Source organism: Castor canadensis, chromosome 16 (assembly GCF_047511655.1).
Source record: "Castor canadensis chromosome 16, mCasCan1.hap1v2, whole genome shotgun sequence".
Taxonomy (NCBI): domain Eukaryota; kingdom Metazoa; phylum Chordata; class Mammalia; order Rodentia; family Castoridae; genus Castor; species Castor canadensis.
The window spans coordinates 21314040-21335488 of NC_133401.1; the positions used below are offsets into that span (position 1 = coordinate 21314040).

At 56.2% G+C, this 21449-nt stretch overlaps 3 protein-coding genes across 3 annotated transcripts; 1 reads left to right on the forward strand and 2 right to left on the reverse strand.

The window, feature by feature from the left end:
* Window positions 1-2612: 2612 nt before the first annotated feature.
* On the reverse strand, window positions 2613-3372 carry Pth2 (parathyroid hormone 2). The gene is made up of 2 exons (XM_020159880.2): window positions 3248-3372; window positions 2613-2787 (listed from the first exon to the last, which is right to left on the reverse strand). The coding sequence occupies exons 1-2, from the start codon at window positions 3370-3372 to the stop codon at window positions 2613-2615; spliced, it is 300 nt and encodes a 99-aa protein (XP_020015469.2).
* Window positions 3373-6079: 2707 nt separating this feature from the next.
* Gfy (golgi associated olfactory signaling regulator) lies at window positions 6080-8845 on the forward strand. The gene is made up of 4 exons (XM_020159936.2): window positions 6080-6098; window positions 6270-7574; window positions 8044-8217; window positions 8646-8845. Exons 1-4 carry the CDS (start codon window positions 6080-6082, stop codon window positions 8843-8845), a joined length of 1698 nt encoding a protein of 565 aa, XP_020015525.2.
* Window positions 8846-9360: 515 nt separating this feature from the next.
* Slc17a7 (solute carrier family 17 member 7) lies at window positions 9361-19930 on the reverse strand. Its single transcript, XM_020159883.2, has 12 exons — window positions 19469-19930; window positions 15347-15599; window positions 14412-14530; window positions 13785-13899; window positions 13619-13706; window positions 13394-13480; window positions 13159-13301; window positions 12406-12555; window positions 12130-12262; window positions 11412-11522; window positions 11097-11224; window positions 9361-10742 (listed from the first exon to the last, which is right to left on the reverse strand). The coding sequence occupies exons 1-12, from the start codon at window positions 19528-19530 to the stop codon at window positions 10449-10451; spliced, it is 1683 nt and encodes a 560-aa protein (XP_020015472.1). The 5' UTR covers window positions 19531-19930; the 3' UTR covers window positions 9361-10448.
* Window positions 19931-21449: the final 1519 nt, after the last annotated feature.

Here is a 21449-nt window from a genome sequence, read left to right on the forward strand (position 1 = left end):
CCTGAGTCTCTACTCCTGGTGACTCCATTTTTTGCGGGGAGTGGTTCAAGACAGGGTCTTGCTGTGTATCTTAGGCTAGCCAGGAACTTGTGATGCTCCTTTGTCAGCCTCCCTAGTGCTGGGATCACAGAAGGGTACCACCATGCCCGGCTTTCCATTTCTTAACAAAACACACCCAATGATAACTTCAGCACTAAGGATTATTCCTCACTAAACAAGTCTGAAGGGAGGAGGACAGCTGAGAGCCCTTAGCTGAGTCACAGCAGCCCCAGAGCCAAGGTCTCTAGCCCCTCTGTCCTTAGGAGATGACAGTTGTCATAGCTTTCTCCATCACACTGCAGGGGCAAGGGAGAGCAGCCAGCAGACTTGTGTGTAAGCCTCATGGGCCATGCTGCTGGCACCATCCCTAGCTGCAAAGGGAGGCTGGGATACCTGGGAGGCAGAGCACCTCTCCTGGGCTGGGCATGCTGCTGCACAAATGGAATCTCTGTCAGTAAGGGTGCATTTGAGGAAGACGCATTAGTGTCTACCGCAGCAATTGCTTCATATTATTGAAAAAGTGCTGCAGGGCTTGGACCTGCAAAACATTTTGGGGGCCACCCACAGGCTGCCACTGTGCAGCCTTGTAAGGTTTCTCCCCCATACACTGTCAGGCTGCTCAGAAGGGGCTTCTGGACGCTTCTGTCATTTCTCTCCTCCTCACTGTGTCTCTACCTCCCCAGGGTCTGGAGAGCCCAGCCACCACCCCATGAATTATGCAGCACACCCAGCTGCTTTTATTTTTATTTTATCGGTAATTTTTTTGGCAGTACTGGGACCTGAACTTAGGGCCCCACATGTGCTAGGCAAGGGCCCTACCACTGGAGCCACTCTGCTAGCTGTTTTGTGTTGGCTATTGTATATGTATATAGCCTGGGCTGGCTTCGAACCGCAATCCTCCTGATCTCTGCCTCCTAAGTAGCAAGGATTACAGGCGTCAGCCACCAGCATCCGGCCCCATTTTTCATTTGTAAAATTAGGCCAACTCCGGATGGTTGTGAAAAATGCAGTTATTCCTTCCTTGTGCGGTTATTTCTGAATGACGCTAAAGAAAGAGTCCCGCCCCCACGGCCTAAGGGCCAATTAGAACTCAGCCCACCCTCCGGAAATGCAAATTTGAGGAGATCTCCCCAACCACTACACGTCAGCCCCGCCCCATTTCCCGCGCGCCGGCTGCCGGGATCCACCTCCTTTAAACCAATCAGAGCGCGGTCCGCACGAGCTGCGTTCCCTCGCGGCCACACGCGCGGCAGTGGGTCAGCGCCCTCCGCGTCCCGAAGGAGTAACCAGATGCCAAGTCACCATTAAGGAGCGGGGCTGAAGGCCTGGCCTGGCCTGGGGCGGGGGGAGGGGAGGCGGATCTGATTGGCTGCTTCCTTGCTTCACCTGCGGCCCAGGTGTTTCCCCCCTCCCTTCCCAGGGGACCTCCCTTCCTGGTCCCCTCTCTCCTCCCTCCCCCTCCCGCACTGGGCCTGGCGCCCCAGTGGTGTCTCCGGAAGGTCGCAGTCTGAAAGCCGTGAAGAAACTGCTGGAGGCTGCTTCAAGAGAGGAGAAAGCCTTTTCTAGTAAAAGCATTTCATCAAGGCGTCGGGCGCTGTGTTGAAACCGTCGAGTGGGGTACCTGGTTTAATTCTCATTAACTGATGAGGGGAAGGAGGCGCAGAGAGTTTAGGAGCCCGTCTCAAGATCGCGAGGCTGGGAATGGGAGCCTGGGCTTGGATGCCAGGCAGGGTGCGTGCCTGCGCCCATGGAGAGGTCTAGAGGAGACAGAGGGGGAGACAGCGAAGTCAGGAAAAACCAGAGCTGCAGGAGAGAGAAATGGAGACCCAAGCAGAGAGATAAGGGGTGGGGTGATTAAGAAAAGTTTCAAGGAGAAAAGAGTAGAGAGAGAAAATCTCCGGAGGGCCAGGAAGGCAGGGAGTGAAAAGAGAAATATAGAGCTTCAGAGGAGACAGCACGACTGACAGAGAGGAAGGAGACCCAGAGACAGGGCTCTGAGACCTCAGGGGTTACTGGGAACCAGGGAGCAGGCGACAGGTTGGAAGAACGTATGTCCTAGGTCAGAGGAGGGAACAGAACTGGAATAGAACAAGATCCAGAGGGAGGAAGGAAGTCAGAGAGAAGCAGGGGGGTGGGGGAGCGTGGAAGGGAAGAAAGAAAAGAGCCAGACACAGGTGGCTCACGCCTGTAATCCCAGCTACTTGGGAGGCTGAGATGGGGAGAATCTCGGTTGAAGGCCGGCCAGGGCACATAGTTCTTGGAGACTCCCATCTCCAAAATAACCAGAACAAAATGGACTGGAGGTGTGGTTCAAGCGGTAGAGCACCTACTTTGCAAGTGAGAAGCCCTGAGTTCAAACCCCAGTCCTGAGAGAGAGAGAGAGAGAGAGAGAGAGTGAGAGAGAGAGAGAGGGCTGAGGGGTGAGATGCCAGAGTGCCCGGCGCAGATCGCGCCCCAGGACCTACACGCGCGCGCGCGCACACACACACTCACGCACGCGCACAGGTGGCGCAGGAAGGAGGCGCAGCCGGGGGCGCGCGGCAGGGTCTTTATTGGGGCGGGGAGGCCGGGGCTTAGGGCGCGCCGAGCACCCGCAGCTTGTGCAGGTACGAGTTCAGCCAGTGGCGGCGCTCGAGGGCGGCCAGCAGCCGCGCGCGCTCCCGGAAGGCCGCGTCGTCCGCCAGCGCCAGGCTCCGTCGCGACAGGCGGGTGGCTGGACCCGCCGAGGCCCGGCCAGGGGTGTGGAGGCTGCAGGGACACCGAGAGACGCGGTTGAACGCGCGGCCAGGCCCCTCCACCCGCCGCCGCCGGTCTTCCCTGCGAAGCCTCCTTACTATGCTATCTCTGTCTGTCTGTCTGTCTCCTGATGTCTGTCTCCCTGCAACCCAGGTTCGAAGCTCCCTGATTACCGAGAGGGAGTAGGATCCACTTGCCTGCCCCCAGCGCGCCCGCATGACCTGGCACAGTAGACCCCAATAAACGACCCTAATAAATGTGACCCCCCCCCAAAAAAAAATCCATTTCTTCACCGACTCCTTCCAAAAAAAAAAAATCTCTCCAAGCCTGAATGAATCTTTGTGTGTCTCTTTTACTGATTCTCTGTCCCCCTGCTCTTCTTCCCTCCCCCGCAATCCACGACAGTCTGTCCTTGGGGCTCTTTGCCCTCTCTCCGGGCTTCTGTCCCCTTGTCCCCGGGCCGCGCACCTACCTGAAGACCCCTGCGGGGGGCAGGGCAACACCTGAGGCAGTGCGGGTGCCCCAAGGCACAAGCAGCAGCAGCAGCAGCAGCAGCAGCCGCAGCCGAAGGCTCCTGGACACCTGACGGGTCTCCATCACCTGTGCAGAGAGAGAAGGAAGGGCTGGGGAAGTTCCACCCTACGCCCAGAACCCCAGGCCCACCATCCACCGTCCCCAGCAGCTCCCACAGGCCCCCTTACTGCGCAGTGGGCTTGGGCAGTGCCGCCCCGCAGCCCCCTTATATCCCCAGCGCAGCCCCCGCCACAGGCTGTGACGCAGGCCGGGCTGGGGGCGCCGGGTCAGCCGCCCCCCGGGCTCATTAGGAGCCGCTGGCTGTAATGAGGAGCCGTGGGGGCCGTGCGCTGCCTTGGCCGCCACCAACTAATTGGGACCTGAGAAGAGGGAGGGGGAGAGACGACAAGACAGAGAAGTGGACATAGGGGGTGTGTCAGAGGGATAAAAATAGAGGCTGCAGAGGGACCGACAGAAGTCAGAGAGAGAGAGAGAGAGAGAAGGCAACAGAGAGGATGGACTGATGAGAAGAAACAGAGACAAAGGGAAGAAATAATCACAAGAGACAAAGACAGAGGGTGAACAGGAAGGGGACACGAATAAAAAAGGTGCCTGTGGCTCACGCCTGTAATCCTTGTTTCTTGGGAGGCTAAAATCAGGAGGATTGTGGTTCAAGGCCAGCCTGGACAAATAGTTAGAACCCATCTCCAAAACAACCAGAGCAAAATGGGCTGGAGGGGTGGCTCAAGCAACAGGGTGTGTGCTTTGCAAGTGCGTAGTCCTAAACTCAAACCCCAGTTCCACTCAAGAAAAAAAAAAGAGTATAAAAGGAACATCAGAGGAAGAAAGAAGGAAAAGGAAGGCAGACAGAAGAGAGAGGCAAAGAGCCAGAACCAGATGGAGATGGAGGGAGAAGGCTGAAACAGAGAAGATGGAAGGACAGCAGCCTGGACAGATAAACCCAGGGAGACAACTAGAGACGGAGAGATGGGAAGGAGAACGGGCTAGAGGTGGCTGAGGGCACACAGGGTAAGATGTGGAGACAGGTGAAGGGGGAAACACAGACAAGGGTTCAAGCTCCACTGTGGATGTTGTGAAGATAAAGCCCAATCCCCTCACATGGATGTTCCTTTCTTTCCTTTTTGGTGGTACTGGGATTTGAACTCAAGGCCTCATGCTTGCTAGGCAGGTGCTCTACCATTCAAGCCATGCTACCAGTCCTTTTTTTGCTTTTGTTATTTTTCAAGTAAGGTCTCATATTTTTGCCTGGGTGGACCTCGGGCTTCAATCCTCTTAATTCTGCTTCCTGAGTAGCTGGGATTATAGGAGTGAACCACCACACCCAAGCCAATGTGGACTTTTAAAAGGGGAGCTCCACATATACAGTGGGAACATGGGAAAGGTTGGAAGTCCTATATGGCAGCAGCAATCTGAGATATGGAACTGGGGCTCTTACTGCCCCAGAAAGAAGGGAGACAGCTTGGATTCCAAGACCTAAGAGACCCAGACTCCTAGGTGCTACAGAAGGAAGAGTTTGGGGACCTGAATTTCTGAATCTGGAGTGTGAAGGGGGGCTAGGGACCTTGACTCAGAGTTTAAAAGTCAGGAAGAATCAGGAAACTTGGGTTGAGGGTAGGAGAGGGTGAAAGTCAGGAGCCTTCCTTTCCTTTCTTTTCCTTCCTTCCTTCCTTCTTTCCATTTCTCTCTTTCTTGAATTCTTTCTTTCTTTCTTTCTTTCTTTTCTTTCCTGGGCTACATAGCCTAGGCTGACTTCCAATTTGAGATCCTCCTGCCTTTCTCTCCCAAGAGCTGGGATTATAGGCTGTACCACCACAGCCAGTGGACCCTTGGCTTCAAAAGGAAGACAGTTTGCTTATGTGACATCACTCCCCAGATCATCAATCCCTTCTCCACCCCAGAGACATGTCCTTTATGTCTGTCCCTTTAAGAACCTAATCTCCTGACTAGTCGCTAGGTTCCCAGGATCCCCAGGGAGGGGGTCAGGTGTGTCACCTGTGCGCCTCTGGGACCCTTGCTCCTGCCACGCCCAGAGCCACTCTACAGATTTCACTGGTCTCTGCATCCACCTCAAGTCACCTGCTGTTTTCTTGGACACTACTGAGCAGGTAAGAGACCCCAGGACCCCAAGAGACCTTGTCCCACCCAGGCATATCCCATCTCCAATTCCACCAGACCACAGACCAATGCACTGTAAAGACCAACCCCTGAGTGCTGGATCCTGACCCCATCTTCAATAAACAGGGAGCCTGACAGTCATGCCTCAGAGCTCCTCACCCCAGTCAGGCCCACCAGGCTGAGTCCAAACCCCTAGGACTTGGGGGTCCCAAACCCCTTCTAACTCAAGGCCCAACATCAACCATCTCCTTTCTCCCCTGTAATACAGCTCCCCCCCCACCAAGAGTCTAGGGTTCTGTAGCTGGGCATGGTTGTGCTAGTCTGTAATCCCAGCAATGGGGAGGCTGAGGCAGGAGATTCTGAGAATTCAAGGCCAGCCTGAGACCCTGTTTCAAAAATTTCCATACTTCTAACCTCTGGGAAGAACCAGGGATTTGTATACTCAATCCCCTCACCCTGTGGGACTCAGGAGTCTGAATGCCCCAAAATCTCACTGCCCTGAACCCAAGAGTCTTCTCTCATGGCTCCCAGATTCCTGTCCCCAGACCTTCCTTCTGAGCTTCCTCTCTTGTAAACAACTGTTGAGTGACCTTGTCTTGGGCTCTCTCAGAGAGGAATGTGATTCTGTGTCCCCTCAGGGTTTCCACACCCCTCAATGTACAAGTTGAAGATTTGTGGGTCTTGGAGAGACGTCATGATTTCCCAATTTTGGGGGGACCCTCCTGGGAAACAGAAAAGGAAATTAAGACTTCCAAGAAGCCTCGAGCCTCCGTCTCTCTTAGCTACTATGGCTACTGCCCCATAGCCTTTGGGGAGTTGCCATTGGGTTCTGCTCCTCTCCCCAGGGTCAACCTGGGAGTCCGTGGGCGTGGCCTCTCGAGTGGGCGGGGACTCTGTTGGGCGTGGTCTCGTTGAGTGGGCGGGGTGCCAGGGGTGCTCCCGCCTTGACCCCTTCCTACCTGCTCCCACCACAGCTAAGGCATCTTCCAGAGCTATGAGTTTGAGTTCGGTTGGCCCGGTCCTCTTCCTCCTGGTCTTCCTCCTCGCCCAGCTGGGTTCCAAGGCCGCCCCATCGGCCTCTCTGCCTGCGGGTTCTGACTTCCAGGGCATGGGCCACCCCACCGAGACTTCACCTGGTGCTCTTGAAACCTCCACTGGAGACCAGCCTAACCCAGAATTCCCTGTGACTGTTTATCTTGAGCCCTCCAAGACGCCCCATGCAGTGGCCCCCGAGACCTCTGCCCTTGGCTTCAGTGAGACCCCCAGCCCTGACTTCCAAGAACTTCCCCACCCAAAGTCTCCTGAGACCCCCAAGCCTGAATCACTCATAACCCCCATATCAGAATCCCTGGTCGCCACCCAAACTAATCAATCCAAAGCGACACATCCAGAACCTTCTGAGACCCCCCAAACTGACGTGACTGAAACTCCACACCCAGGATCCCCTGAGATCCCCAAATCTTATCCCACCAAAACTTCACACCCAGAATTTCCTGAGACCCCAAACATTGGCCCTATGCAAACTACACAGCAAGAATTACCAGAAATTTCCAAATTTAATGGCCACCAAATCTCACTTGCTAACATCCTTGAAACCCCAAGTCCTGACCCCACCAAACCACTGGGCACCAAATCTCTAGAAACCCATGACCCTGACGCCACTGAGACCCCACACTCTGAGTTACTCCCAAACACCCATCCTGATCCTACTGAAACCCCACATGCGGAGTCCCATGTCACTCTCACCTCTAGCTCCCCTGAGAACCCCACAACCCCCCACCAAGATGCAGCAGAGACTCCCATGACCTCTGATCCTGAAACCACTCGCCTCCACCCAGAAACACCTGTGCCCTTCAAGGACGAGGCCACTGCCCTGAATGACCTGCACCAGAATCCCAACCCAGAAGTTTCTGCAGCCACACAGCCTGACTCCCCAAAACCACCCACCTCAGATTCTCTAGGGAAGGAGCCCCCAAACTCAGACCTTGAAACACCCAACAACCCTCCCCCCTCAGCACGGATTGCTGGCCCCCCTGAACCTCCAGGGCCCCAAAATCGGATGGCCCCTGCCACTCCACGAGTCCCCCAGAGGCGCAGCCGAGATGAGAGAGTCAACACTATCATCGTGGTGGAGCGAGTGAAAGAGACCGGTGAGGGGAAGAGCAGACTCCTGGGTCTGAGGGAGGGCTGGGGCCTGGTCCCCTGGGTCTGAGGGAGAAGGGACTTGAGTCTGAAGGAGGAGGGCTGGGGCCAAGACTCCTGGGTCTGAGGAAGGAGGATGGGGGTCTGGACTTCTGGGTCTGAAGGAGGTGGGCAGAGGACCTGGACTCCTGGAGAAGGCTGGGACCTGGACCTCCCGAGGGAGGAGGGCTGGAGTCGGATCTTTGGTCTCTGGGAGGATGTTTGGGGCTTTGGACCCCTGGGTGTCTGGGAGGAGGGCTGGATTTGGATTCCCTGGTCTGAGGTCGGTGGATCCCGGGTGAGAGGGAGGAGGTCCATGGACCCCCCCAGATCAGAGGGAGGAGGTCCGTGGACCCCCTTGTGGAGGAGGTGGGTGGAACCCCAGGTCAGGTCGGAGGGAGGAGGGCTAGGCACTCAGATTGCAGTCCTCCCCTTCAGGCGTGGCTCTGGTGGGTCGTCCCCGCGGTGCCACAGGAGGGGCTCTGTGCCTGTTCTTCGCGGGTACCGGGCTGCTGATCGGCGTCGTCCTTCTGCTGTGGTGTCTCTACCGCCGGGCGGCCCGGCACCGGCCCTTCTCACACCACCGGCTCCGGGACAGTGGAGATGAACCTGGTGAGTGTTGTGTTCCTTGAGTGCCTCCAAGTTCCTTAACCTGGTCTTGCAGGGCACTATACAGCGCCCTACCAAATGTTCAGGTCCCACATCCAGGGTCAGTGAAACCTTGGACCCCACCGTAGGTTCCCCCTAGGTTCACAGCTAGCCCGGCTGACAACTGCCTTAGATCTGGAACCTCAGGTCCGCAACCAGCCCGCCCTTTCCTCCTTCCGCTGCGCCGCGCTGGAGCCCTGTGTTCCCCGCCCCCTAGTCTTCAGGCCACGCCCCTTCCCATAGGCCACGCCCCTCCTGGTTTATTCTCACCTTTTTCTTTGAAACCAAGTTCCAATAGATGGCGGGAATCCTTTCTCCAGCCTCTTCATTGGCCAGAGGCACAGCAGAGGGGCGGAGCCCCGGCCCAGTGATCCGCCCCTCTGCTTCTTCAGTTATGCATTTAGACGCTCCGAAGGACCCCTACGACCTCTTCTTTTATGCACCGGACGCCTGGGTCCCTTCGCACATCGCCACCAAGCAGCCGCCGCCCACACCTCCGCTGCCACCCAAGCTGCCCCCACCGCCCCGCGGGGCTCCACCCCAGCGCCTGGAGGCATTGTCGCCCGCCACGCTCCCCAACAACTTCGTTTGAGCCCCTTCTGGTCCCGCCGGACCTGTGAGTTCCCACAGTAGAGGAGAATCTAGGAGGCCTGTGCCTGCTGCATGCTTTGCTCCTTAGCGGACTTCTCCCATAGAGGGTCCAACACACAGATGCTTTCGCTGTGACTGGAACACAGTCTGAGACCGAATAAATCCCGTATTTCCACAGCTAGTCACCTCCTCTGCCTGAGTCCTGCTGCATCAGGGGCTAGGGTCTCAGTCCAGTGGAAATGAGGGAGGAGGGACAGGGGACTAAGTACCAGGGCTAGTATTTTTAGATCTGAGAGAGGAGGCTGGGTCTGGACCCCTGGGTCTGAGGGAGGAGGGCTGGGGCCTGGACCCCTGGGTCTGAGGAAGGAGGGCTGGGTCTGGACCCCTGGGTCTGAGGGAGGAAGCCAGGGTCTGGACCCCTGGGTCTGAGGGAGGAGGCTGGGGCCTGGACCCCGGGGTCTGAAGAGAGACTACAGATCAGGATCCCTTTGACCCCCACAACCAGTGACAACTGAATCTGTACACCAGAGCTTTTTATTGGGAGTGGGGCAGGGCAGGATTTACGGTCACAGACAGAAACACCAAGACACAACCCTGCCCCAGGCAAAACACCCCTCTCTAGGAGCTTCATTCCCTTCCTGGGATTCTGTGACTTCTACATTATTCCCCAAATTCTAAGCTGAAAGAGGGGTATCTGGGAGAGAAGGATCCCAGATTCTGAGTCATTTAACCCCTGAGGGACACAACAAATGGCCACTGAGAAACTAAGGGTAGTTTGAAACCACCCAGGAGAATAAAGTGCAAGGATTTAGGGGGAAGAGGGCACCTTGAAGCCACCAAGGGGAAGTTCAATGGTGGTGGCTTCAAACAATTAAATTGAGTCAAGCAGCCCCTATTTTAGACCTGAAAACTCAGAAAAAGTGCATGGGATAGAAAGAGGCATTTTGTCAAAACTGCCATTTTGGTTGTTTCCCCAGACATTGTACTAAGCTAAAGGAGAAGGATGGGGGAATTTAGTCCTTCAGCAGGATCTGCTGGTGAAGGAAGGGGTGAAAGGAGGAGAGGGGAGACTTGAAACCACCATTTCCCCTCATAAACGCTGGTGAGAATTAATCCCTGGAATGGCGGGGATGGGTGATTGGTTAAACCAACCTAGGAAATACAGAATAGAGTGAGGTGAAATTTGGAACTTCAGGAGGAGGACCTTGAACTTTTTGGGGAGGGTGGGTCTCAGGGGTTAGCCTGAGCATTCCTGGAATTCAAGGAAAGGGTGAGGTGCCTCAAAACCACAAGAGACTAAGAAGTTGAACTGTCCATTCAAATAAAGCCCTGAAAAGAGAGATTTGGAACCTCTGAGGCAGAATGGGAGAAGGAGGAAAACCTTAGGGGAATTCAGGTATCCTTGAAACTGCCAATAGGCAACTTCACCACGCCTGAGAGGCAGTTGGGAAGGGAAGAGGATTCGACAGCACTGGGAACAAGGGAGACTGTTTCTTAGGCCTGAGGCAGGACAGAGGGGAGTGGGGTTCCTTGCCACTGTCATTCAGGCCAGCAATGTGAGGAGTGAAGGTCCTGGAAACTGCCATTCAGTGGGAGGCACGTGGTCAGTAGCCCCGGACAGGGGGTGGGGGCCTTGGGGGCTGAACTGTGCTGTGTGTGGCTCCATAGGAAGGAGGAGGAGCAGGGGGTGCCCCGGGGGGCTCAGCCTCATCCTCCATTTCACTTTCGTCACTGCCAGCCAGCTGGTCATGGCCAACGAAGCCACACTTCTCCTCGCTCATCTCCTCCGGCTCTGCCCATGGCTGCTTCTCTCCAGAAGCAAAGACCCCATAGAAGATGACTCCCCCATAGTGCACCAGAGAAGCAATTAGGAACACGTACTGCCACTCCTCCCGAGTCTGTGGGAGAACAATGGTGAATGAGGTCAAATAAGAGGACAGGGAAACAAGAGGGTGGAGAGTGAACATGAGGGGGCTATGGATCAAGAGGGAGGAAGGAGACCAGAGAGGCCAAGGGACAAAGCCCTAGAGCGGGTGACACTCGTGACCAAGAAGGCACAAGTTCAAAAGAAATTTTAATAAAGTCATGCTTAGTAGTGCACGCCTGTAATCCCAGCACTTGGGCGGTGAGGCTGGAGGATTGTAAGTACCAGGCCAGCCTGGGCAACTTAGGCAGACCTTTTTTCAAAAAAAAAAAAAAAAAAAAGTACGCTTGCATTTGGAGGGCGAGGGAGCCAGGGCCGGTGTACTGACCTTGTGTTTAGTCATGGCTCCCACGATGATAGGGCACACCATGCCCGACAACGTGCCCACACCGTTGGAGATGCCCATGAGGATGCTAGCGTAGCGCGGGGCGATGTCCAGGTGGTTCACGTTGAACCCTGGCGAGGAGGCAACTCAGGAGGCGCCTCACCCGAAGCGCACGCACTGGGAGACGTTCCTGGCCCCCACCCCCACCCCTTCTCTTTTTAGTCCACTTTTTGCCAGACAGGGAGGCACATTTCTGAGCCAGAAAGTTCCCTACAGAGTTGCCCAGAGTCCCCTAAGCTGTGGATCTGCGGTCCTCACCAGAGATGGCAAAGCCGCTGAAGCCCACGGCGAGGACCAGGAAGGAGATGGCCACACCCTTGGAGTGCGAGTAGCCGACCACCAGCAGCAGCGTGGCTTCCATGCCGAAGCCTACGGAAGGCAGCATCGCCTGAGCGCCGGCCAGGGTGGGAGCAGGCTGTCCAACCCCGCCATTGCAGATCTGTTTGCACCCCAGTCTGTCCGGACCTGGCCACCTCAGCGCCTGGCTCGGGCCTGGTCCGGCATTTCAGCCACAACGTCCAGCCTTTTTCCACGCCCACTGGCGTGGTCTTCGGTGGTCCCACCTCCTTGCTAGGCCACGCCCTCAAGATGCAGGATCGCAGCCTCATCTGTGCCTCTTTCGTTCCTTCCCTTTCTGCTCCCACTCTATAGACAATACGGCTTGTCTCCCCAGGTCCCACACTCCGACCCTCTTCATCCCCAGTTCACGTCCTTCTCTGCCCAGCCCCGTGCAAGGCCCGCCCCTCCTGGGCCACCTTGGTCTCAGCTCTGTTGCACCTGGATATGCACACCCGCTCGGCGGTTCCACCTGCAGCTCTCTTCCTCAAAGGCCCGCCCTCACCCTAGCCTATTAGTCACGCCCTTGGCCACGCCTTCTGATCGTCGCCCCCCCCTCGACCCGCCCATTGGATCCGCCCACTGCGCTCTACTCCGCCCAGGCCGTCCCAAAAGCAGGCCCAGGCCCCACCCCACTCACCCCCACAGTTCATCAACTTGCGCACGTTAGTAGTAGACATGATACGGCGGCTCCGCAGGAAGTCGGCGATCTGACCGCCGATGGGCACGATGATGGTCATGACCAGGTGTGGCAATGCTGACACCAGGCCCACCTACGGAAGCAGTTGTACGGGGGTGGAGGGGGTGCTCAGGGGCTGCTCACTCGCGATCTCAGTCTTTAAGTGCCCCACCAGCTACTCCCTGCCTCCGGACCCAAAGTCTCACCCCCACGGCGTCCCTTCCTCCAGGGTTCTACCTTGCTGATCTCGAAGCCGAACACTTCTTCAAAGTAGGCGGGCTGGGAGATAAGGAGCAGGTAAAACGTCCAACTCCGGCAGAAGTTGGCCACTATGATGGCGTAGACTGGCATGGATGTAAAGAAACGCCGCCAGGGTGTGTTAAATTTCTGTGGGAGGAGGGCAATGGGAGAGGACGCTAACACGGAGCCCAGGGTTGGGACTTCGTGTTCCTTCAGGAACCCCACTACAGTCCCGCAGAGATCCAGGGATCCTGACCTCACTGAAGCCTCTAGGGGCCCATGGGCGCTGGCCACATGCCCTGGAGGGGACCAAGGGATCCTATCCTCACCATGGTATATCAGAGATGAAGGGGTGGGTCCTGGCCCTCCGGTAGCCCCTCGCAGTGTCTAGGTCCCAGATGGCCCTCGGGGACCCATAAATGTGAGCCAAGGAGTCATTCTATTCAATCACACCCTGTAAGTCTAGCCTCACCCACCCCAACAACTGGCAAAATTCCCACATTCTGATTCCGCCTCCGCTTCTTTTAACCACGCCCATCTGTGCTTCTAATCCCGCCCACCCCGCGCTCTAGCCCGGCCCCCAGCACCCGCTAATCACGTCCTCCACCCGGCTTAACCTGGCTGCTAGGATCAAGCCCCGCTCTCTTTGCCTTCCAGTCCTGTCTCCCCTGAGAGCCAGGATCTACTCGCTGCGCAGGTCTGAGCCCGGACATCCCTCCCCGCCCCACCCCTGCAGTCTAGGGCCCGGACCGTGACGGGGTTCATGAGTTTGGCGCTCTCGCCAATGGCGTCCTCGATGTACTTGCGCTCCTCCTCCGAGATGCTGGGATGCAGTGCCGGGGACTCGTAGGAGACGAGCAACCAGAACAGGTACCAGAAGATCCCGAAGCTGCCTGAGGGGAGTCAGGAGGGGGATTGGAGGGGGGTGACTACCGGTCCTGCTCTGCCCCAAAGCCACACGGAACCAGACGTCTGAGTCCCTCACCGTAGACGTAGAAAACAGAGCTCCATCCAGAATACTGCACCAGGACCCCGGCGAGGGGCATCGCGACCACTGCCCCAGCATAGGAACCTGAGGGAAGGATGCAGGCTAGAGAACAGACCCATCTTCCTTGGATCCTGAAGTGCCGACCCCCAGCCCTTGCCTTTCTGGGTTACAGCCCCTCCTCCTTCAGACACAGGAGCTGGTTCTCCAGCCCCTTCCTCTCACCGCAAAAGGCTGTCGTTGCCAAGCGACTCCGTTCTAATGGTGGGGCCCATTTGCTCCAGATCCCATGGCAGGCTGGATATGTGACTCCCTAGGGAGGAGAAAACCAAGGTCAACAAGAAAAGATGGAGTCAGAGAGAGGCCAAGGTCACATAAAGCTGAGCTTTACCTCTACCAACCCCTGCAGGATCCTCACGAAGATGACGCAGCCATAGTGGACGCGGGCAGCTGAGGGAATCAGCATGTTGAGGGAGGAGGTAGCCACAATGGCAAAGCCGAAAACCCTAATGAGAGGAGCAGGAGAAAAGGGTTCACTTAAACCAGGCACAGTGGGACACGCCTGTAATCCCAGCTACTCGGGAGGCTGAGGTAGGAGGATCATTTGAGCCCAGGAGTTCAAGACCACCCTGGGCAACATAACAAGACCTCATCTCAACAAAACGCCAAAAAAGCAAAACCAAAAAAAAGATCCAGCTATCCCGCCATTCCCATGATTCTGCCCTTCCCATGGTGCCTAGGTCTCTTGTACCCCGAACTCCAGTCCTGCCTTTCTCTTAAACCTACCCACAAATTCAGGCTCTTCTACTTTCCTGGGGACCCCTAAATTCAGGATCTCTCAAAATCTCTCTCTCTCACTCACTTTTTTTTCTTTACAGTACTCGGGTTTGAACTCAGGGCCTCACCTTGCTAGGCAGGCGTTCTATCACTTGAGCCACGCCCCCAGCCCAAGCCCGCGCTCTCGAACTCCATGCACACAACTGTGGTTTCCGCCCACGTTGAGACCCCACCACCGTACCTGTTGGCTGCGAATTTTTGGCAGATAAATCCTCCAGGAATCTGAGTGACAATGTAGCCCCAGAAAAAGGAGCCGTGTATGAGGCCGACAGTCTCTGGATCCCAGCTGAACTGGGCTTTCTGTGGGCCAAAAGGCACATCAAACTAGCCGCCCTGCCCCACGCTCTGCCCTCCACCAATCAGCACCCACAGACTTAGCCCCTTGGCCAATCAGCAATAGAGAGCCCCTCCCGCCTCCAAAACACCTGCCAACCAGAGCTCACACCTTCCCTCTGTCAGAGTTCACGATCGTTGCTAGGGCCGGTGTACCATCTCAACAACAGGGCGCGTTGTTGCCTCAGTGTCCCCTCCCTGAATGTCCCAGGGCCCATGTGTGGGGGTGGCTCTCTGTCTCCATTTCTATTCGGCTTATCAACTGTTTATGGAGTGAGCTGGATAGGGTCTAGACAAGACCAAGAAGCAGCTAAATTAGGGTTGGACCTGATTGGAAGGGAGTGGTGGGATTCATTGCAGGCCACAGGATTCCCCCCACCCCCCGAGGCCTCTACTATACTGAACTAAAATAGCGGAAAGTCTGAGATGGGACAGGACTTTAGGTAACGGCCAGAGCCAACCAGTGGGATTTAAGTAGAGGTTGAGCTTCAGAAAAGCCAGGATCCAAATTCTGGAAGGAATTTGAGATAGGAATTGAATCAAACAAATGTGACCCAGGGACATGAGCGTGAAGCAGTCCTGAGCAAAACTGCTAGATGGAACGCACAGGGGACCTAATGCTGCGTTTGCGGGGCTTCGGAGGGCCTTGAGGAGAGGTCAGAGCTAAGGGACAGTACACGTGGGCGGGGCTACTAGGCTGTGGATTGTAAGGGGCGTGGCCTGGGCGGTTGTAGGTGGGTGTGACGTCATCGGGGCGTGGGCAGGGCTCCCGCCTTGAGCTACCTGCACCACCACGTGGCCCCCGCGGTGGGTCGTGCTGTTGTTGACCATAGAGACAATGGCCACGCCCAGGTTACACCGGATGCCAAAGCTGATGCAGAAGCCCAGACCGCTCATGATGGCGATAATGTAGCGGCGAGGGAGGCCAAAGCAGGTGCAGTCCACAACCGGCGGGTCCCGTGTCTGCGTCGTCATTGGGCGCCCATCGGCACTCAGTTCCAACGTCTCCGTACCTTCCTGTCGCTTCTCCAGAAGACTGCGGGGCGGCAAGAGGCAAAGACTCAGTCCAGGGCCCCCTCCCCCACCTCCCTGTGACACAGGAGTCCAGGACAAAACCTCCAGTTTTTCAAGTCCCCGAATTCTAAGCCCGCAGGCCCTCTCATCCTAGGGTCCAGGCCCCTGACTCTCTTCCCTCCCCAGGACGTAGAAATCTGGATCCTTTCTTCTCCACCTCCCTCAAATCAGGAATTCAGGCCCACAGCTGTCTCCTTTCCCAGACTCAGGTGTCAGTCCTCAGTCACCTCCATAAGCCCGATCATCTCTCTCAACTGGAGTTTTAGACTCCAGACAACCCTTGGGCACACAACAGCCTGTGCCTTCAACCTCCATCACAAGGCTCAAAGACTCTCCCCAGCCCCATCTCCCAGATCTGAGTCTATTTGAGGAAGCAAAAGGTGTTAAGGAGAAACCTTAGCAAAGGTGTCAAAGAAACAGATGCTTCCCAGTCATGTCTGCTATATATACCGACCCCTCTTCCCCTGTCCCCATGGCATGCCCTTAACTGTTTCCAGGCCCCAGGTGTGGGGCTGACATCCAGCTGACTCCACCGGAAGCCCATTCCCAGGAACGTGGGGGTGGGGAGACTGTACAGGATGGTCCTGAATCCAGCAGCCCAGCCTGGGCATCCCTGGGGAACCTAGAGTTCAGGCTGTCAGCCTAGGGGGTTGGGAAGGGGAGTGGCGGCTGGTGTCCTGGCAGGGGACAGATGGCCCTGGCAGGGAGATTGGCTCATTCCCCAGCGTGGCTCTCGCCCCCGCCCGTTCTGGATCCAGGATTGAGTGTGATGATGGATAAGGAATTTGGAGGGCCGCCTCAAAACCAGGGAGAAGCTGCAGGGAAAGAGAGGTACCTTAAGACAGGTAGGGAAAAACCCAAAAGGAAGTGACAGAGATGGGAAAGGTGCATAGAGATGCAGAGGGAGGGCCAGAAACACAGGATAAAGGAGAGTGATTGGGGGGTGGACACAGACCAAGAGAGAGAGAAGTCAGAAACCCAGAGAGAAAGAGATAGAGAGGAGAACAGAGACTCAGAGAGGGAGGCAGAGACCCAAAAGAGGTAGGAACAGAAACCCAGGAGAAAAGACAAAGAGGCAAAGCGAGGAGAATAGAGACCTAGAATGTTGAAAGATGGGGAGACTGGAAGACAGAAGAAAGACAGACTGGGGACTTGAGGTGTGAGGTGTGGCCCCTCTGAGGTGGGTAGGCAGCCAGGGGATCGGGCTGGATCCCAGGAAGGGGCTAGAACAGATGGAGGCGAGGGAGATGAGGACGGGGGAGGAAAGAACAGCCAGACGGTCTGGGGGGAGGGAGGTGGAAGAGACCGAGAGAGAACACAGCCACCCCACCCTGTCCTGGAGAGACAGGGAGAGGCAGGTAAGAAATGGAAGAGGGGTGAAAAGGGAGGCAGTGGACTGAAGGGGGAGGGAAGAATGAGATCCTGAGGGAGGGGACAGAGTCAGAGAGAAGGGGAATTGAAGTCCCTGGAATGAACACTCAGAACAGTAAGGACTCCCTCTCTGCCCTCCCCCATCAGAACATGTCAGCTTAGACTTTGACCCAAGTTGCCATCGGACGATATTTGACCCTGAAACTCAAGATATGATTTCAGCCCCTGAAATTTGATATTCATTGTTTATATTGGGAAATGTCAGATCTTTCTAACCAAAGCTTTTGAAATGGAGCCTCAGTATTACACATCTATAAAATGGTGCAAGAGTAGAAATGTTAGTCACTAGATAAGGAAGGTCAAAGTGACAGTAATCATTTTAGGATAAGAAGGCCAGGGACGTTGAAAACAAGAACAGAGATAGAGGTCCAGCTCCCTTCTTTGGATGCCCCCAACTCAGGCCTGGGGAGTCAATGCTGAGGAAAAGTGACGCTTAGTAGATATTTAACCAAAATGAAGATTTCTCCATTTTCCTGTGTCAGGATCTCTGTCCTCTGTTACCTTCTCTTGTACAATTAAGGAAACTGAGGCTCAGAAACCAGAAATAACATGTCCAAGGTCACTCACAAAAGTAGCGATGGGGCCTGATCGATTCCTAGCCCTCAGAGTTGCCCTGCCTAAGATCTGGCTCTCAGAAAGGAGGGAATGTGTCTCCTCATCTTTCCTGCATTCCCCTCCATGTCCTTGTCCCAAGTCACCCTGGGTTACCATCTGTTTCCTGGTCCAACAGTCCTCCACCCACTCCAGCATCATCCATCTCAAGGAAAACCTGTAGTCTCTGTCCCAGGCTTGGGAGGGAGAAGGGCTGGGTTCAAATGATGGGTTTTGAATTCAGCCATTGGTGCTCCCACGGTCATGCTGAACCTCAGCTTCCCCAGCTTTGTTGAGGATTAAATGAGATGTGTTATGTCCAATACAGGAAACTCCCCAGTATCTCCAGCCATCACAGAGAACTCTGGGCTTTGGATGTGAATGCTCTCTGAGCAAACTCTGGGGACCCAGGAATCAGCTCAGAGAGGTGAGGGTAAGGTGTCTAAACCCAGTTGAGAATCCGAGAAGAGACTAAGGGAGGAGGCCAGAAGAAAGCAACCCTCCTCCCGCCATCCCCCAGCCCCCTCCATCAGCACGTCTCTCTCTCCTGACTTCGCACTGATGTATTTTGAGAAACTCGTGAAAGGAGGCGAGAAAAAGGGTGGGGAGGGGCTGGAAAATTGGAAAAAGAGGGCGTGAAGTTATCTGAGCTCCCCCTCCCTCACTGCCACCCCCCCCACACTGCACCATCCTGCCTCCCTCTGTCCAGCCTTATTTGTGTTCTCATCTTATGAGAGGGTGGGGTAACTTTGGAGCCAGGAGGTGAGCATGCAGCAAGCAGGACTGTTAAGACTTAGCAAAGGACTTGGATGGCCTAGTGACATGGACTGAGAGCCAAGTAAAGGTGGAGCCAGGGCTGAGGGCATGGGGGCACAGACGTCTCCTCCCCATACTGTGGCCAGATATTTTTAGGCTTTTCCGCAGCTGAGTAATTTCTCTGACTTGGAGCCAGAGCTGGGGTTGGGGGTGAGAGACTGAGGGAAGGTGTCCAGACTACTCTGAGGGACACCCAGGTCACTGGGGTCATTGCCCTGGATGGGAGCAAGTCCCTCTCTAGCCTATATCCCTTGGGAAGTTCATCGTATCCCAGGGGTCTAATTTTTTGGCCTGCAACTCCCTTCTCCCCCAAGGACCCAGGATACCCTGGTTTCTTCCTCACAGCTTAACTCCACTCAAGGACAAGGACCAATGGGCCCCAATCCGATTTAGCTGCAGATTAAAATCCCTGACAGACAGAAATTGAGAAAGACCCAGAGATAGAGAGACCCAGAGAGAGGGGCCAGAGATCCAGAGAAAGAGTGAGACAGAGATGGAAAGAAGGAAGGCCAGAGATTCAGTAAAACAGTGAGGGTGGTTGAGATTTAGAGTCAGGGTGGGTAGAGATCTAGGGAGAATCAGAGGGAGGGGGACAGAAATCCAAGCAGGGGGAGAGAGACAGTGGACAGAGATCCGGAAAAAGAGGAGACAGTGTCAGAGATAAATGGAAAGAGAGATCCGAGTGGGGAAACAGGGAGACCCAGACATGTGGACAGAAACTCAGAGAGAGAAGGGATGTACAGCCCCAGAGGAAAAGCAGAGCGCAGGGTGGGGTGAGGTGGACAAGACTGGACTGAGAGAACCGCACCGTCGGAGACCAAGAGAAAAACTGGATGGATGGATGGATGGATGGACCCTACACACACACAGGCGCACACACACGCCATGCTGGGGGGGATCGCCTGTCCATCTGTCCGTCTGCTCCTAGATGGGAATGAGCGTCCTCCTTGGACCCTCGCACTCCTCCCCTCCTAAGACCCCCACCAGGCTCACCGATGCAGCCTCCCGAGGGCGCGACCCGCTAGCTTCCGAAACTCCTCCTGGCGGAACTCCATGGTGGCTGCTTCTGTCGCCGGTGACCCCTCCGATCCCCCCGCCCGCGGGCCCGGGCGGCCGCGTCCGGGTTCCCGGGGTCCGCCCCGGCCCGGCCGGCCCCGCAGCTCCGCTCGGGGGGAACAAGGCTGCGAGTGCGGGCTGCCTGGGGGCTGTCGCAGGACTCAGCATCGAGGGCGGGGCGAGGAGAAACTACGCCCATCTGGCCACGCCCCACTTGAGGGGAGACCCTCCCTCTTTCTCAGCCCTCTCATACTGGGTCTGTCTCTGTCTGTCTGTCCCAAGACAGTGGCTTCTTCGTCCTGAACTCACTGGAAATTGCATCGGCCACTCCAATCGCTTCTCTAAATTACTCCCCGCGTTCCATCCTCCCTAGGTCCTTCCACCCACATCTCTCCGCTCCTGAGTTTTCTTCCCCATCTGAGACTCGGCTCCCCTAAATTTCCTCCCGATCCCCTACCGTTCCATCTTCCTTTGCCTTCCCTGTGCTTCATCCTCCTGACCCATCCTTCCTAATTCTGTGCCTCCCAGCCCCATCTGCCTTCTGAACTTTGTCCCCCTACCCCATTCCATCCTCATCCCGTCTCATCTGCGATCCAACATTCTCGTCCCGAGACTTTTTTCTCAGGGATCCCCTCCCATTTCAGCCCCTACAACCACTCACCCGTTGTCCCCTTGTTTCTCCCTCCACCCAATGTTTCACCCTTGAGTGTCATTCGTTTCTGAGTTTCCATCTTTCTACTTTTGAATTCCTATCCCTCCCTCTCGGGGTGCGTCCCCCCCGCCCCCCACATTTCCTTCGCTCTGAATTTCCTAGAGTTGTACCCATTCCCTTTGCCCTCTGCGACCCGGTACTGCCCTCCCCACTCAGGGTTCTCCCCTGGAATCTGACCACGCTCCGAGTTCTTTTCTAGCTGCCAGGGATCTATTCAACTCTTTGAGTCGTTGTCCCCACAGGTTGAGTTTTGTCCTCGCCCTCTAAATTGTGTCCCCGACTCCGAGATATACCCGCTCTCTGGGATCCGTCCTCCGCCCCCTAAATATGTCTCATCCCTAGGGTCTCTTCCTGCCATGAGTTCTGACCGGGCCCAGGGACCTGTCCCCGCCTATTGAGTTCGGTCCCCACCCCTGAATTGCAGCCCCGCCCCTTAGGGCGGAACCCCAACTCTCCTCTGTGCCCCGCCACCAGACAGGTCCCGCCCGGCTCGGTTCTCCAGACCAAGCCTTCTCCCGGGCTGCGTCTACCTCCAGATCCAGGCCTCAGCTGGGACTCCTATCCCCACCGCCTCCCCGCATCGGGCCGCAAATGCATTTGGGATTAAATTTTCATGATGCGGCCCGCTAGGGGGTGAGAGGAGCAGACCAGGCGGCGGGCGGGCGCCAGGCAGCCGAGGAGCCACTGACCGCCGCAGTGCCTCAACTCCAGCCTGGGCCGGCTGCGTCTCTGGGTCTCACGATTTTGACTGTGTTTGAGAAACCCCCGGATCGCCGGGGAGGAGGAGGCTTCGGGCTAGGACTCCAGGGTCTCGGGAGGAGAAGCCAGCGGAGCCTTTCACACGCGCCATCGTGTGGCCACAGAGTCCCCGGCTGTGTGCGGAGGCGGCGGCCGCGGCTCCGGGCCAGGTGTGAAGGAGGAGCAGATGGTGAAGAGGAGGGAGTGGGACTGCGGGCCCCGCCGCTGCCAAATCCTGGGCCCTTGCCGGAACCATCACCATGGAGACCGAAAGAAAGGGGAAAGGACCCAGCCCCACGCTTTTTCAGAACCTGGGAGTGAGCGCCTCTGCGGCCGAGGTTCCCTCCAGAACTACAAGTCCCAGAGGCCATTGGGCCTCACAATCTGAGTCTCTTTCCTCTACCATTTCTGCTTGTGATGGAAGGGCTGCTGGGAGTTGTAGTTCTTGGAGTTCACGTGCTGCTGCTT

What these genes read in the sequence shown, in the direction of transcription:
- Gfy (XM_020159936.2), top strand. An exon ending in GGAGCGAGTGAAAGAGACCG is followed by an intron (nt 7,575 to 8,043) that starts GTGAGGGGAAGA and finishes CCTCCCCTTCAG; the next exon opens with GCGTGGCTCTGGTGGGTCGT. An exon ending in GGACAGTGGAGATGAACCTG is followed by an intron (nt 8,218 to 8,645) that starts GTGAGTGTTGTG and finishes CTGCTTCTTCAG; the next exon opens with TTATGCATTTAGACGCTCCG.
- Slc17a7 (XM_020159883.2), bottom strand. Translation starts at nt 19,530, where the DNA reads ATGGAGTTCCGCCAGGAGGAGTTTCGGAAGCTAGCGGGTCGCGCCCTC. An exon ending in CAAAAATTCGCAGCCAACAG is followed by an intron (nt 13,900 to 14,411) that starts GTACGGTGGTGG and finishes TCCTCTCATTAG; the next exon opens with GGTTTTCGGCTTTGCCATTG. An exon ending in TCGGCTTCGAGATCAGCAAG is followed by an intron (nt 12,263 to 12,405) that starts GTAGAACCCTGG and finishes CTGCTTCCGTAG; the next exon opens with GTGGGCCTGGTGTCAGCATT.
- Pth2 (XM_020159880.2), bottom strand. Translation starts at nt 3,372, where the DNA reads ATGGAGACCCGTCAGGTGTCCAGGAGCCTTCGGCTGCGGCTGCTGCTG. An exon ending in CCCCCCGCAGGGGTCTTCAG is followed by an intron (nt 2,788 to 3,247) that starts GTAGGTGCGCGG and finishes GTGTCCCTGCAG; the next exon opens with CCTCCACACCCCTGGCCGGG.